General features: G+C 44.6%; 1 protein-coding gene across 11 annotated transcripts in view; it reads right to left on the minus strand.

Moving 5' to 3' along the window:
- The window catches only part of QRICH1 (glutamine rich 1), a 55,059-nt gene that overhangs the window by 7,138 nt on the left and 32,428 nt on the right, over positions 1-15,493 (minus strand). For all 11 annotated transcript variants that reach the window (XM_035275437.3, XM_035275443.3, XM_035275444.3 and 8 more), the window contains 3 exons: positions 12,781-12,958; positions 12,124-12,278; positions 9,561-9,675 (listed from right to left, as the gene is read on the minus strand). In XM_035275437.3, coding sequence (XP_035131328.1) covers positions 9,561-9,675; positions 12,124-12,278; positions 12,781-12,958 — 448 coding nt within the window. The remainder of the gene's footprint in view (positions 1-9,560; positions 9,676-12,123; positions 12,279-12,780; positions 12,959-15,493) is intronic.

The raw sequence follows: 15,493 nt of genomic DNA on the forward strand, positions 1-15,493 counted from the left end.
ATTGGAACCCAGGAGTTTGAAACCAGCCTGGGCAACAGGGCAAAACCCCATTTCTTTTTTCTTTTGAGACAGAGTTTCGCTCTTGTTACCCAGGCTGGAGTGCAATGTCGCAATCTTGGCTCACCGCAACCTCTGCCTCCTGGGTTCACGCAATTCTCCTGCCTGAGCCTCCTGAGTAGCTGGGATTACAGGCGCGCGCCACCATGCCCAGCTAATTTTTTTTTTTTTGTATTTTTAGTGGAGACGGGGTTTCACCATGTTGACCAGGATGGTCTTGATCTCTTGACCTCGTGATCGAGGCCACCCGCCTCGGCCTCCCAAAGTGCTGGGATTACAGGCGTGAGCCACCATGCCCGGCAGCAAAACCCCATTTCTACAAAAAAAAAAAAAAAAAAATGTCAAGTGTGGTGGTATGCCCCTGTAGTCCCAGAGCTACTTGGGAAGCTGAGAGGTGGAAGGATTGCTTCAGCCCAGGAAACAGAGATTGCAGTGAGGCAAGATCAAGCCACTGAACTCCAGCCTGGGAAACAGAGCAAAACCCTGTTATCAAAATTAAAAAATAAATAAAAATAAAATAAAATGAACTCTATTGACTGAGGGCCAGGGTTCCTAGCATGTGAGTAAGGAGCTACAGAAAAAAACAAAAAAAAAAAACAAAAAAACCCTAAGGCAGTAGCCTTATAGTTCTAAATCGGAACTACAGGGACCAAAAAGATATATTTTATATTTAAAAACAATTTCTAGTTCTGCCCACAAAAGATGCTAGAAACCAAGACCAATGTAGGTATAATAAGCACCCCTAGCATACAGAGTAAGGTACTGAAATACCATTTCCCAATAAAATGAACCAGGCTTGGGCTGGGCACAGTGGCTCATGCCTGTAATCCCAGCACTTTGGGACGCCAAGGTTGGTGGATCACCTGAGGTCGGGAGTTTGAGACCAGCCTGACCAACATGGAGAATCCCGGTCTCTACTAAAAATACAGAATTAGCTGGGCATAGTAGTGCATGCCTGTAATCCCAGCTACTTGGGAAGCTGAGGCAGAAGATTTGCTTACATCCGGGAGGCGGAGGTTTCGGTGAACAGAGATCATACCATTGCACTCCAGCCTGGGCAACAAGAGCGAAATTCCGTCTCAAAAAAATTAAAAAGAACCAGGGTCCAGAACTTAAGGATTCTACATTAGGACAAGAAATGTCCACGATGGGATAAACATTCTGTCAAATCAGAAATCAAGAAAGAATACTAGGGTCGTGTCAAAATGACTTAGGAGTCAATCTAAAGAGGCTCCTAACGGCCAATGATGAGACATTTTTATTGCAATGAGCTGAGTCTCATTAAATATGTTTAAATCTGTAAGTTCACAATGCCTTTTTTTTTTTTTTGAGATGGAGTCTCGCTCTGTAGCCCAGGCAGGAGTGCAGTGGCACAATCTTGGCTCACTGCAACCTTCGTCATCCAGGTCCCAGTTCAAGCAATTCTCCTGCCTCATCCTCCAGAGAAGCTGGAATTACAGGCAAGTGCCACCATGCCCAGCTAATTTTTGTATTTTTAGTAGAGATGAGGTTTCACCATGTTGGCCAGGCTAGTCTTGAACTCCTGACCTTGTGATCCATCTGCCTTGGCCTCCCAAAGTGCTGGGATTACAGGTGTGAGCCACTGCGCCCAGCCCACAATGACTTTTAAAATAAAACAAGAAAACCTTAATTGGACATCACTGAGAGAAGCTGGTGAACTACCTCAGTTTTGTAAAAACTGGTAAGCAAAGGAAAACAAAACCAAAAATAACCAAGCCTCTTCTATATAATCTATACGATTATGAATCCAAAGAGTTAAAGATGGAAAGTTAGGGCCAGGCATGGTAGCTCATGCCTTTAATCCCCATACTTTGAGAGGCCAAAGTGTGCGGATTGCCTAAGCTCAGGAGTTCGAGACCAGTCTGGGCAGCATGGCAAAACCCCATATCTACAAAAAAAAATACAAAAATTAGCCAGGCATGGTGGGATGCACCTGTAGTCCCCAGCTACTTGGAGAACTGTGGTGGGAGGATTGCTTGAACCAAGAAGGCTGAGGCTGCAGCAAGCTGTGTTCACATCACACAATCCAGCCTAGGTGATAATGCGAGATTTCATCTCTTAGAAAGGGCAACTAGGAAATAATCTTACCAAAAAGAAAACCAAAAAACCAGAATCAATCTGTGTATTCAACTACCAATCAACCATAAATACATAAGGAAAAAAGAATGTGTTAAACTACACTGGGTGCAATCAGCAAAAATAAGACTCTGACAATTTCAAAGGCTAGTTTCTTCCATGAATATATTGTAAGACAAAAGGGAGGAGGAAATTAGGATTAGCAGTAAACATTAAGGCTGGGAGTGGTGGCTCATACCTGCAATTCCAGCACTTTGGGAGGCTGAGGCAGGCAGATTGCCTGAGCTCAGGAGTTGTCAACTAGCCTGGGCAACACAGTAAAAAGCCGTCTCTACTGAAATACAAAAAACTGGCAGCATGCAGTGGCTCATGCCTCTAATCCCAACACTTTGGGAGGCCTAGGCAGGCGGATGACAGGAGGTCAGGAGTTCGAGACCAACCTGGCCAACATGGTGAAACCCCATCTCTACTAAAAGAACATAGAAATTAGCTGGGCATGGCAGCATGCACTTATAGTCCCAGCTACTTAGGAGGCTGAGGTTGGAGAATTGCCTGAACCCGGGAGTTGGAGGATGCAGTGAGCCGAGATCACGCCCCTGCACTCCAGCCTGGGTGACAGGGCAAGACTCCATCTCAAAACAAACAAACAAACAAACAAAAAGCAAATATTAAAAAAACATAGCTGGGCAGGGCACAGTGGCTCATGCCTGTAATCCCAGCACTTTGGGAGGCCAAGGCAGGGGAAGATCACCTGAGGGCAGTAGTTCAAGACCAGACTGGCCAACATGTTAAAGCCCTGTCTCTACTAAAAATACAAAAATTAACTGGGCATGGTGGTACCTGCCTGTAGTCTCAGCTACTCAGGATGCTGAGGCATGAGAATCACTTGAACCCAGGAGACGGAGGTTAGAGCGAGCGGAGATCTTGCCACATCACTCCGACCTGGGTGACAGAGAGAGACTCTGTCTCAAAAGCAAACAAAAAAAGACATAGCCAATTTCAATATGTAGACATTTTTTTAACCTTTATTCAGATAAATCAAAATAATGAAATTTATGATACTATTAGAAATTTTAATAAAGGGTAGACTTTTAATGACACGTATATACTTTTTAATTTATTTTATTTTGAGAGAAAGTCTCACACTGTTGCCTGGGCTGGAGTGCAATGGCGAGATCTCCACTAACTGCAACCTCCGCCTCCCAAGTTTAAGGGCCCGCCACCATGCCTGGCTACCCTTTTTTTAAATTTTTAGTAGACAGGGTTTCACCATGTTGGCCAGGCTGGTCTCGAACCCCTGACCTCATGATCCACCCGCCTCATCCTCCCAAAGTGCTGGGATTACAGGCGTTAGCCACCATGCCCAACTGTTTATTATTTTTTAAAGTATGAGCCAGGCATGGTGGCTCATGCTCATGCCTGTAATCCCAACACTTTGGGAGGCCAAGGTGGGCGAATCACCTGAGGTAAGGAGTTTGAGACCAGCTGGCCAACGTGGTAAAACCCTGTCTCTACTAAAAATACAAAAATTAGCCGGGTGTTGTGGATCATGCTTGTAATCCCAGCTACTCAAGAGGTTGAGGCAGGAGAATCGCTTGAATCTGGGAGGTAGGCCAAGATTGTGTCACTGCACTCCAGCCCAGGTGACAAAGTGAGACTGTCTCAAAACAAAATAAAAATTAAAAATAAAAAAGTATGGCCGGGCGCAGTGGCTCACACCTGTAATCCCAGCACTTTGGGAGGCCGAGGCGAGTGGATTGCTTGAGGTCAGGAGTTCAAGACCAGCCTGGCCAACATGGTGAAATCCTGTCTCTAAAAAAATAAAATAAAATAAAATGGAAAAAAAAAAAAAAGTATGATAGTCTGGGCCCAGTGGCTCATGCCTGTAAACCCAGCACTTTGGGAGGCTGAGACAGGCCAATGACTTGAGGCCAGAAGATTGAGATCAGTCTGGCCAACATGGCAAAAGCACATCTCAACTAAAAATACCAAAAATTACCTGGGTGTGGTGGTGCACACCTGTGGTCCCAGCTACTCAAGAGGTGGAGGCACAAGAATTGTTTGAACCCAGGAGGCAGAGGTTACAGTGAGCTGAGATTGTTCCACTGCACTCCAGTCTGGGTGACAGAGTGAGACTCTGCCTCAAAAAAAAAAAAAAAAGGGTATGACAATGGAATTGTGAGATGTGTGTGTGTGTGTGTGTGTGTGTGTGTATGCATGTATAAATATTGGGCCAGTCACTGTGGCTCACGCTGTAATTCCAGCACTTTGGAGGGTCAAGGAGGGCAGATCACTTGAGGTCAAGAATTTGAGACCAGACTGGCCAACATGATGAAACCCCATTTCCACTGAAAACACAGATTAGCTGGGTGTAGTGGCAGACGCCTATAATCCCTATTCAGAGGCTGTAACAGTAGAATCACTTGAACCCAGGAGGTGGAGGCGGCAGTGAGCTGAGACTGCACCACTGCACTCCAGCCTGGGTGACACAGAGAGACTCCATATAAAAAAAATTATGGATCAAGTATCTAAAATTTACTTCCAATACAGAAGAGGGGAAACTGGTAGTGGTATATATAAGGTTTACCATGAAAAAATAATTTTAAAACAAACAAACAAAAGGAATTAAAAAACAGCAACAAAAAAGATTTGGCATGGAAAATGGGTACATGGGGAAGTTCATGAATTTATTGTGTTTACTTTTATATATGTTTGAAACTTCCATAATAACAGAGTAAAAAGTGAAATCTGTATAACCATACTTGGCTTGAAAACTTCCAAATTATTTAGAGTGATGTAGTCACTCACGTCTGTTTCAATGATAGCCATCCCTTGTAACACTCTTAACACTTTCCATTTGTGTTCTGTTCTTCAAAGTACTTAAATTGCTGGGCGCAGTAGCTCACCCCTGTAATCCCAGCTCTTAGGGAGGCAGAGGTGGGAAGACAGAGGGGTTTGAGGCCTGCCTGGGATATACAGCAAGACCTTCTCCTCAAAAAGAGAGGGAAAAAAAAAAGACAAAGTACTTAAGTTAACTTGCTTCTTTATATACTGTTGCCTTACTACAGTGCAAGCTCCATTGTCTTCAGATATATTCACCGGCACCTGGAATATTGCCTGGCACTTAGGAGGCACTCAAAAAATTTGTCTAACCAGTTAAGTTTTTTTTTTTTCCTTCGAGACAGAGTCCCACTCTGTTGCCCAGGCTGGAGTGCAGGAGTGCGCAATCTCGGCCCACTGCAACCTCTGACTCCCGGGTTCAAGCAATTCTCTTGCCTCAACCTCCCAAGCAGCTAGGATTACAGGCACCTGCCACCAAGCCTGGCTAATTTTTTTGTATTTTTAGTAGAGATGAGGTTTCAACATGTTGGCCAGGCTGTTGGCCTCCCAAAGTGCTGATAACAGGTATGAGCCACCTTGCCCAACCATAAGCTTTTTTAAAAAAGGGTTAAGCAGCATACATTTTAATAAATGGCTGTAACAGGGATTAAAACTCAGATATTTGTGTGAACTTCTTTGAATGCCAAGGAGTACAACCGCTGCATCATAAGGCAACAATATGTTTACTTTTTTAAGAAACTGCCAAATGTCTTCCCAAGTGGTTGTGTCATTTTAAATTTCCACAAGCAATAAAGGATGTTATTCCCTACACATGTCAGCATTTGGTGCTGTCAGTGTTTTGAATTTTAGCCATTCTAATAAATGTGCAGTAGTATTTCATTATTTCAATTTGCAACTCTCTGGTGCCACCTGATGAGAGCATCTTTTATTTTATTTTTTCGAGACTGATTCTCCTTCTGTAGCCCAGGCTGGAGTGCAGTGGCATGCAATCTCCGTTCACTGCAACCTCTGCCTGTTAGGTTCAAGCAATTCTATTGCCTCGGCTTCCCAAGTTGAAGGGATTACAGATGCATACCACCATGCCTAGCTAATTTTTGTATTTTTAGTAGAGATGGGGTTTCACCATATTGGCCAGGCTGGTCTTGAACTCCTGACCTCAAGTGATGCACCTGAATTGGCCTCCCAAAGTGCTAGGATTACAGGTGTGAGCCACCGTGCCCAGCCCATCTTTTCATATATTTATGTGCCATCTATGCATCTTCTTTGGTGAGATTATCTGGTCAGATATTTAATGTGTATGTGTGTGTGTGTGGTTTATTTTTTGGTAGAGATGGGATCTCACCATGTTGCCTAGGCTGGTCCTGAATTCCTGGGCTCAAGCAATCCTCTCACCATGGCCTCCCAAAGTGCTCATATTCTGACTGTGAGCTACCACGCCCAGCCTACACATTACGAATGAGATAGGATCTTGCATTGTTGACCAGGCTGGTCCCAAACTCCTGCGCTCAAGCGATCCTTCCACCTTAGTCTCCCAAAGTTCTTGGATTATGGGCATGAGCCACCGTGCCAAGCTGCTAGTCCTTTTTTTGTTTTGAGAAGGAGTCTCACTCAGTCACCCAGGCTGGAGTGCAGTGGCATGGTCTTGGCTCACTGCAACCTCTGCCTTCAAGTTAAAGTAATTCTTCTGCCTCAGCCTCCCAAGTAGCTGGGACTACAGACACGTCACCACACTCAGCTAATTTTTTATATTTTTAGTAGAGACAAGGTTTCACCGTGTTACCCAGGATGTTCTCAATCTCCTGACCTCGTGATCCACCTGCCTTGGCCTCCCAAACTGCTGGGATTACAGCCACGAGCGACCACCCAGCCAATTTTTGTATTTTTAGTACAGATGGGGTTTTATGTGTTGGCCAGGCTGGTGTCAAGCTCCTGGTCTCAAGTGATCCACCTGCCTTGGTCTCCCAAAATGCTGGGATAACAGGCATGAGCCACTGTACTGATTATTATTTTTTTAAGAGATGGGGTCTTGGCCTGTCACCCGGGCTAGAGTACAGTTGCATGATCATTGCTTACTGCAGCTTTGAACTCCTGGGTTCAAGCAATCCTCCTCTTTCAGCATCTGTAGTTGCTGGGATGACAGGCATGCACCACCATGCCCAGCTAATTTTTCTATTTTTAGTAGAGATGGGGTTTCACTATATTGCCCAGGCTGGTCTTGAACTTCTGACCTCATGATCCACTTGCCTCTGCCCCGCAAAGTGCTGGGATTACAGAAATGAGCCACTGTGCCTGGCTTGTTTTTGAGATGGAGTTTCGCTTTTGTTGCCCAGGCTAGAGTACAATGGTGTGATCTCAGCTCACTGCAACCTCCGCCTCCCAGGTTCAACCGATTCTCCTGACTCAGCCTCCTGAGCAGCTGGGATTACAGCCATGCGCCAACACGCCCCGCTAATTTTGTATTTTTAGTAGAGATGGGGTTTCTCCATGTTGGTCAGGCTGGTCTGAAACTCCCAACCTCAGGTGATCTGCCCACCTTGGCCTCCCAAAGTGCTGGGATCACAGGCATAAGCCACTGTGCCCAGCCCAGAAGAGGTATTTTTTAGGGTAGTGAAACATTCTGTAGGACACCATGATGGCGATACATGTCATCATACATTTATCAAAACCCAGAATGTACAATAGATTCAAAATATAAACCAGAATGTGTAACACAATAATACGGTTCATGGCACTATGAACTATAGTTAATAATAATGTATCAATATTTGTTCATCAATTGTAAAAAATGTACCACACTAATGCACCATGTTATTGATAGGAAAAAATGTGTGTGAGGGTATATACTTAAGGAGATACTTGGAAATTCTCTGTGCTTATTGCTAATTTTTCTAAAAATCTGAAAGTACTCTAAAAAATAAAGTCTATTGGCCAGGCATGTTGGCTCACGTCTGTAATCTAGCACTTTGGGAAGCCAAACCAAGTGGATCACCTGAGGTCAGGAGTTTGAGACCAGCCTGACCAATATGATGAAACCCCATCTCTATTAAAAATACAAAAATTGGGCTGAGTGCAGTGGTTCATGCGAGTAATCCCAGCACTTTGGGAAGCCGAGGCGGGCGGATCACAAGGTCAGGAGTTCCAGAGCAGCCTGACCAACATGGTGAAATCCCCGTCTCTACTAAAAATACAAAAATTAGCCGGGCATGATGGCACAAACCTATAATCCTAGCAACTGAATCCTAGATTCAGGCTGAGGCAGGAGAATCGTTTCAACCTAGGAGGCAGAGGTTGCAGTGAGCAGAGATCACGCCACTGCACTCCAGCCTGGGCAACAGAATGAGACTCCGTTTCCAAAAAAAAAAATTAGCCAGGCAAGGTGGCATGTGCCTGTAATCCCAGCTACTTGGGAATCTTAGATAGGAGAATCCCTTGAACCCAGTAGGCAGAGGTTGCAGTGAGCCAAGATTGCACTGTTGCACTCTAGCCTCGGCAACAAGAGTGAAACTCCATCTCATAAAAACAAAAAACAAAGTCTATTAAAAACAAAAATAGCTGAGCATGGTAGCACATGCCTATAGCCCCAGCTACTCAGGAGGCCAAGGCAGGAGGATCACTTGAGCTCAAGAGTTTGAGGGCCATCTCAGTAACATACCAAGACCATGTTTTTTTTTTTTTTTAAAAAAAAAAACAAAGAGGCCTAGCATGGTGGCTAATGCCTGTAATAACTACTGGAAGCTAAGGCAGGAGAATCACTTGAACCCGGGATGCAGAGGTTGCGGTGAGCCAAGATTGCACCATTGCACTCCAGCCTGGGCAACAAAGTGAGACTCCGTCTCAAAGAAACAAAACAAAAAACAAAAGCCCTGAATAACCTACGCTTTTGTTTCAAGAGAACATGCTGTCCAGAAGGTTGCCTGTTAGTAAAGCAAAAACTATACTCTACAGATAAAACTGTCCATAATTTTTAATTATGATTCTAATTTTAATCAATACATTTTAATAGAAAAGGAAGACAGTAACTACCCCACTAGTTCTGCTTGTTCCTGTGTCCTTCCCACACTGGGACCAGCAGGGTTCTCTGGTGAGCAATGTCTCTTGCCTATCAGGGCAAGTAGCACAGTGGCCAATACTGCTGCAGTCTGGGATTTATAGCCGCCTCACCCACATGCTATTTCACAGCCAACCACAGAAGCTGTTGATTTTTCTCCTTTTTTTTTTGAGACAGAGTTTCACTCGTTTCCCAGGATGGAGTGCAATGGCGTGATGTGGGCTCACCACAACTTCCAACTCCTGGGTTCAAGCGATTCTTCCGCCTCAGCCTCCTGAATACCTGGGATTACAGGCATGTGCCACCATGCCCAATGCCCAGTTAATTTTGTAGTTTTGGTAGAGAAGGGGTTTCTCCACGTTGGTCAGGCTGGTCTGGAACTCCTGACCTCAGGTGATCTGCCTGCCTCAGGCTCAGAAAGTGCTGGGGTTACAGGCAAGAGCTACCTCACCCAGCTACTGTTGATCTTTTTTAAATCCAGCTGAGATAGACATCCAAGGACAAGGGAGACTCTTACCAAGTGGAGTGACCCGGGGCTGAACATCCTTCAGAACTTCATGTAGCCACTCCGTGAACCGAACATAATAAAGATCGGAGAAAATGTCATCTACCCTTCCATTTTCAAAAAGATACTAAAAGAAAAACAATCAACAGAAGTTATTGGTAGTCTCCTGAACAAGGCTTTCAGGGGATATAAATGTATTTTTCTACCAGTACTACTGTCCTTCCCCACCCATTCACACCTCAACAAACCAAGGCACCAGCATGTAACACTTTCATAGTATGCTTAAGCTCATGTGACTGAAAGCTCATTCTTGAAAGTTGGGTAAATAAGGCATACAATGTGAATGCTATTTCCCCCAAGCCAGGCATTGTTTTGTGGTGGAAAAATCATGAATAGGCTTTGCCTTCCATTAGATATTGTATAAGTTAAATAACATGTGCAAGTCTTTTAATTTCTGGGGCTCAGTTTCCTTGCCTGTAAATGGAGATGACAGTATCTGTCTTCTAGGACTGGGGAGAGCACACAATGAAAGCATGTAAAGCAATTCACATAGTACTTAGGATAGGATCAATGAAAGAGGAAAAAGCTAGGAGGCACACATTTGTCAAAGCTAGGCAGCAGGATGAGTCCCAACCAGTAACCCTTGTCCTATTATACTGCAGGTTTCTCCTCAAGATCCTTTGAACACTAAGAAATCTGGCCGGACGCGGTGGCTCATGTCTCTAATCTCAGCACTTTTGGAAGCTGAGGCAGGCATATCACCTGAGGTCAAGAGTTCAAGACCAGCCTGGCCAACATGGTGAAACCCTGTCTCTACTAAAAATATAAAAATTAGCTGGGTGTGGTGGTAGACACCCGTAATCCTAGCTACATGGGAGGATGAGACAGGAGAATCGCTTGAACCTGGGAGGTGGAGGTTGCAGTGAGCCGAAATCACACCATTGCACTCCAGCCTGGGAAACAAAGAGCACAACTGTCTCAAAAAAAAAAAAAAAATCCACCTCTGATCCCCTGAATTGCCAGTCTATAAATTTCTCTGTTATGCTTCACCACAGATGTCCTGAAAACCTAACTACATTGGTATATTATTCCACACTCCTTTAAATAACTATTTGGTGCTAATGCAGAAAACAACGAGAAGAAAAGCTCTATACTAGCACAAGACTTTGTTTTGAATAAATTACTTTCATGAAAACCATGTTTACTTTAACAAAAAGAAAAGTGTTACATTAATGCTTTGTGATTTATAATAAAAGTGAATGGCTGCAAGGTAATTACCAATAATGTAACAGAAGTTTCTCTAGGTAGTAGGATGATGAATAGTGTTTGTTTTCCTACTTTATGATTTTATGTATTTATTTTTTAAGAGACAAGGTCTCATTCTGTTGCCCAGACTGAAGGACAATGGCTTAATCATACCTGACCACAGCCTTGAACTCCTGGGCTCAAGGGATCCTCCTGCCTCAATCTCCCAAATAGCTGGGACTACAGGTATGCACCACCACTCCTGGTTTTTTTTCTTTTTTTTTTGTTTTTGAGACAGGGTCTCACTCTGTCACTTAGGCTGGAGTATAGTGACATACTCATGACTCACTACAGCCCCAACTTCTGGGGCTCAAGCAATCCTCCCACCTCAGCCTCCCAAGTAGCTAGAACTACAGGTGAGCACTATCAATCCCGGCTAATTTTTTGTAGAGACAGGATTTCACCATGATGCCTAGGCTGGTCTCAAACTCCTGGGGCTCAAGAGAACCTTCTGCCTGAGCCTCCCAAAGTGCTGGGATTACATCTTGTCCGGCTTTTTTTTTTCCCGAATTTTTGAGAAAGAGTCATCCATGCTGGAGTGCAATGGCATGATCTCAGCTCACTACAACCTCTACCTCCGAGGTTCGAGCAATTCTTGTGCCTTAGCTTCCCAGCTAGCAGGGAGTACGGGTGGGCACCACCACACCGGGCAAATTTTTATATTTTTAGTAGACAGCGTTTCATCATGTTGGCCAGGCTGGTCATCTTCAACTCCTCCTGACCTCAAGAGACCCACCTGCTTTGGCCTCCCAAAGCACTGGGGTAACAGGCGTGAGCCACCAGCACCTAGCACTGGCTCTAATTTTCTAAAGTGAATATGTAGGTTTTTAAAACTTAAAAAAGGCCAGGTGCGGTGGCTCACACCTGTAATCCCAACACCCAAGGTGGGTGGATCATAATGTCAGGAGTTTTGAGACCAGCCTGGCCAACAAATTGAAAAATCTCTACTAACAATACAAAAATTAGCCGGGTGTGAGGTGCCTAGAACCCCAGCTACTACTGGGAATCACTCGAACTCGGGAGGCAGAGGTTGCAGTGAGCCCAGATGGTGCCACAGCACTCCAGTCTGAGTGACCGGGCAAGACTCCGTCTCAAAAAAAAAAAAAAAAAAAAAAAAAAAAGACTTAAAAAAATATGTATTTTAAAACTCACTATATACCTGAAAGAGAAAGAGTTCCTTACCTTCTTGCTTGTCATTTTACTAACTAAACTAGCAAATACACAACAAGAACCCAGATCAAACATGTTCTTGAGAAGATCTGTTTCCTACCTTTTGAATACACAGGAAAATGTAGTAGAGCACATCTGGGTCATAGGGTTCACCTTCTCCATTTCGAGCTTCCCGTGTCATTAGACAGAGCCCATAATTCAACTCTGCCACAGCAGAGGAGATGAGATCTTCCTGGAATCGCAGCAGTTGGCGCCCTGCAACAGAAGCCCCAAAGATGAATGGAGGTCCTGGCAATCCAGGATGAATGGAGGTCCTGTGGGTCCATATCTGAAAAGCTCAGAACAGATACTGCCCATCAGGGTGCTGGGCTAGAAATGGTCACTTGTATCTACTGTAATGTCTTACATCTGTAATGTCAGAACAGGCCTACAACGTGAGTATGAGCCTAATGCCAAGAAAGAAGGACCTTGACCGCATACTCCTTGGTCCCCATTTCCTCCCAGAAGCCATTTTGCTCAGGTCTGGTAGGGTCAACTCCAGAAACCCATTATGTCTAAAAATACCTGGTTTTGGGCAAACCCCACACATCCTGCTTCTTATGTACACAAGGTCAGTACTGCTTGTTGCTAGGCTTGAATTCAACATACTATTTCAAATTTTGCTCTCTTGGCTCCAAGATAGGGGATACCACTTTTCTGCCATTTTGTCTTCCTGCTGTATTTTAGACAGAGCCCACTCTTCTTCCCAAACACTCACTCCCAATGGGTGCCAATCTGTTCTGAGCATCTTTCTCTAGTTCAGCATTCTTGGTCTGGGCCCAGTTTTTCCATACTTCAAGCCCTTCTTCAGGCTTCAAAGAATTTGGAAGCAGAAGTTCTGGGGAAGGCTGTGGCTGTGATTGTGGTTCAACTTCAGCAACCTGGACAGTCTGAGCCTATGGGAGAGAAACCATGAAAATGTGTCAGTATTGTTTTGTATTAGATCCTTCTGCAAAATTGCCAGAAAAATGTTATGTATAGTTCATTTATTTAAGAAAATATCTCTCTATTCCTTGCTGTCCTACTTTTAAGCAGCTTTGGAGTTCTACTTCTTAACTCAGGGACAGCAAAAGCAGCACTGCAACTGGGCTAGTGCAGTGCTTCTCAGCTGCACTGTTAAATCTTTTTTTTCAGAGTTTCACTTTTGTCCAGGCTGGAGTGCAATGGCACAATCTCAGCTCACTGCAACCTCCGCCTCCTGAATTCAAGAGATTCTCCTGCCTCAGCCTCCCAAGTAGCTGGAATTACTGGTATGCACCACCATGCTCAGCTAATTTTGTAATTTCAGACGAGATGGGATTTTGCCATGCTGGTCAAGCTGGTCTTGAACTCCTGACCTCTGGTGATCCACCCACCTTGGCCTCCCAAAGTGCTGAAATTACAGGCGTGAGCCACCATGCCTGGTCAAATCTTTTATTAAAAAACCCTAATAGCCAGACTTACCCCAGAATCTCTCTAAGGGGGAGCAGAAGTATCAATTTTTTAAAAACTCCTTGAGTAAGATCACACCACTGCACTCCAGTCTGATGACAGAGCAAGACTCCATTTCGATGGAGGGAGGAAAAAAACAACTCCTTGAGTAAAAAAGTTTGGTCACCACTGAGAACTACTGGCTCAAAGCACTGCTCCCACAATCTTTAATGTGAAATCAAATTACTTGGGGATTTTAACGAAATGCATATTCTGATTGAAAAGGTTGGGAACTGAGACTGCATTTCTAAGAAAGTCCCGAGTGACACCAGACTACACTTTGTGTACCAAACGTCCAGAGTAGTAATTTTTTTTTCTGAGATGGAATTTCACTCTTCGCTCACTGCAACCTCTGCCTCCTGGGTTCAAGGAATTCTCCTCCTTCAGACTCCCCAGGAGCTGGGATTACCTGCCACCATGCCCGGCTAAGATTTTTTTTTTTTTTTTTTATTTTTTGTATTTTTAGTAGAGACAAGGTTTCACCATGTTGGCATGTTGGCCAGGCTGGCCTCAAACTCCTGGCCTCAGGTGATCTGTTTGTCTCAGCCTCCCAAAGGGCTGGGATTACAGGCATGAGCCACTGCACTCGGCCCAGAGCAGTTACCTTAAACTAGGCTGCACCTTAAAATCATCTGGATTGTTTTAAAAAAAAAAAAAACCCACCTGGGCCTTATCCCCAGCAATTGTGATTTAACTGGTATAAGGTAGGGGCACCAGTGTCAGTATTTTTAAAAGCTTCCCAGGTGATTTTTTTTTGAGATGGAGTCTAGCTCTGTCCCCTAGGCTGAAGTGCACTAACACAATCTTTGCTCGCTGCAGCCTTCACCTCCCAGGTCAAGCGATTCTCCTGCCTCAGCCTCCCAAGTAACTGGGATTGCAGTGCACCAGCATGCCCAGCTAAATTTTGTATTTTTAGTAGACATGGCTGGTATCGAATCATCTTGCCAGCTGGTATCAAATTCCTGACCTCAAGTGATCTGCCTGCCTCAGCCTCGCGAAGTGCAGGGATTACTGGCACGAACCATGGCATCCGGCCTTCCCAGGTGATTTTAATGTCCAACCATAGTTGAGCCATCATTTAGAGAAAAAAAAGTGGCAAAACCGAATCTCTACTAAAAATACAAGTTAGCCAGGTGGTGGCTCACACCTGTAATCCCAGCTACTTGGGAGGCTGAGGCATGAGAGTCACTTGAACCAGGGAAATGGAGGTTGCAGTGAGCTAAGACAGTACCATTGCACTCCAGCCTGGGTAACACAGCGAGACTGTGGCTCAAAAAGTAAAAATTAAAAAGGTGAATGTATGAATAATGTTTAAATATTTCCTTTTTTTTTTTTTGAGGCGGAGTCTCTGTTACCCAGGCTGGAGTGCAGTGGCATGATCTCAGCTCACTGCAACCTCCGACTCCCTGGTACAAGCAATTCTCCTGCCTTAGCCTCCCGAGTAGCTGGATTACAGGCACACGCCACAATGTCCAGCCAATTTTTTGTATTTTTCGTAGAGACATGTTGGCCAAGATGGTCTCAATCTCCTGACCTTGTGATCCACCCACCTCGTCCTCCCAAAGTGCTGGGATTACAAGCATGACCGTGCCCGACGGTCAATATTTCCTACTTTTCACAATTCTTTTTTTGAGCAGTCTTCCTCTGTTGCCCAGGCTGGAGACCACGGTGGCAGACACCTATAATCCCAGCTACTTGGGAGGCTGAGGCAGGAGAATTCCTTGAACCTGTGAAGCGGAGGTTGTGGTGAGCCAAGGTCACTGCATTTTTGTGCTGTATACAATAATTTTTGCATTTTTAGTAGAGACAGGGTTTCACCATGTTGGTCAGGCTGGTCTCAAACTCCCGACCTCAAGTGATCCATCCGCCTCCACCTCCCAAAGTGCTGAGATTACAGGTGTCAACCATCATGCCTGGCCAGATTCTGAAGATTTTTATACCTTCCTAATATTAAAATTCCA

Source organism: Callithrix jacchus, chromosome 15 (assembly GCF_049354715.1).
Source record: "Callithrix jacchus isolate 240 chromosome 15, calJac240_pri, whole genome shotgun sequence".
Taxonomy (NCBI): Eukaryota; Metazoa; Chordata; class Mammalia; order Primates; family Cebidae; genus Callithrix; species Callithrix jacchus.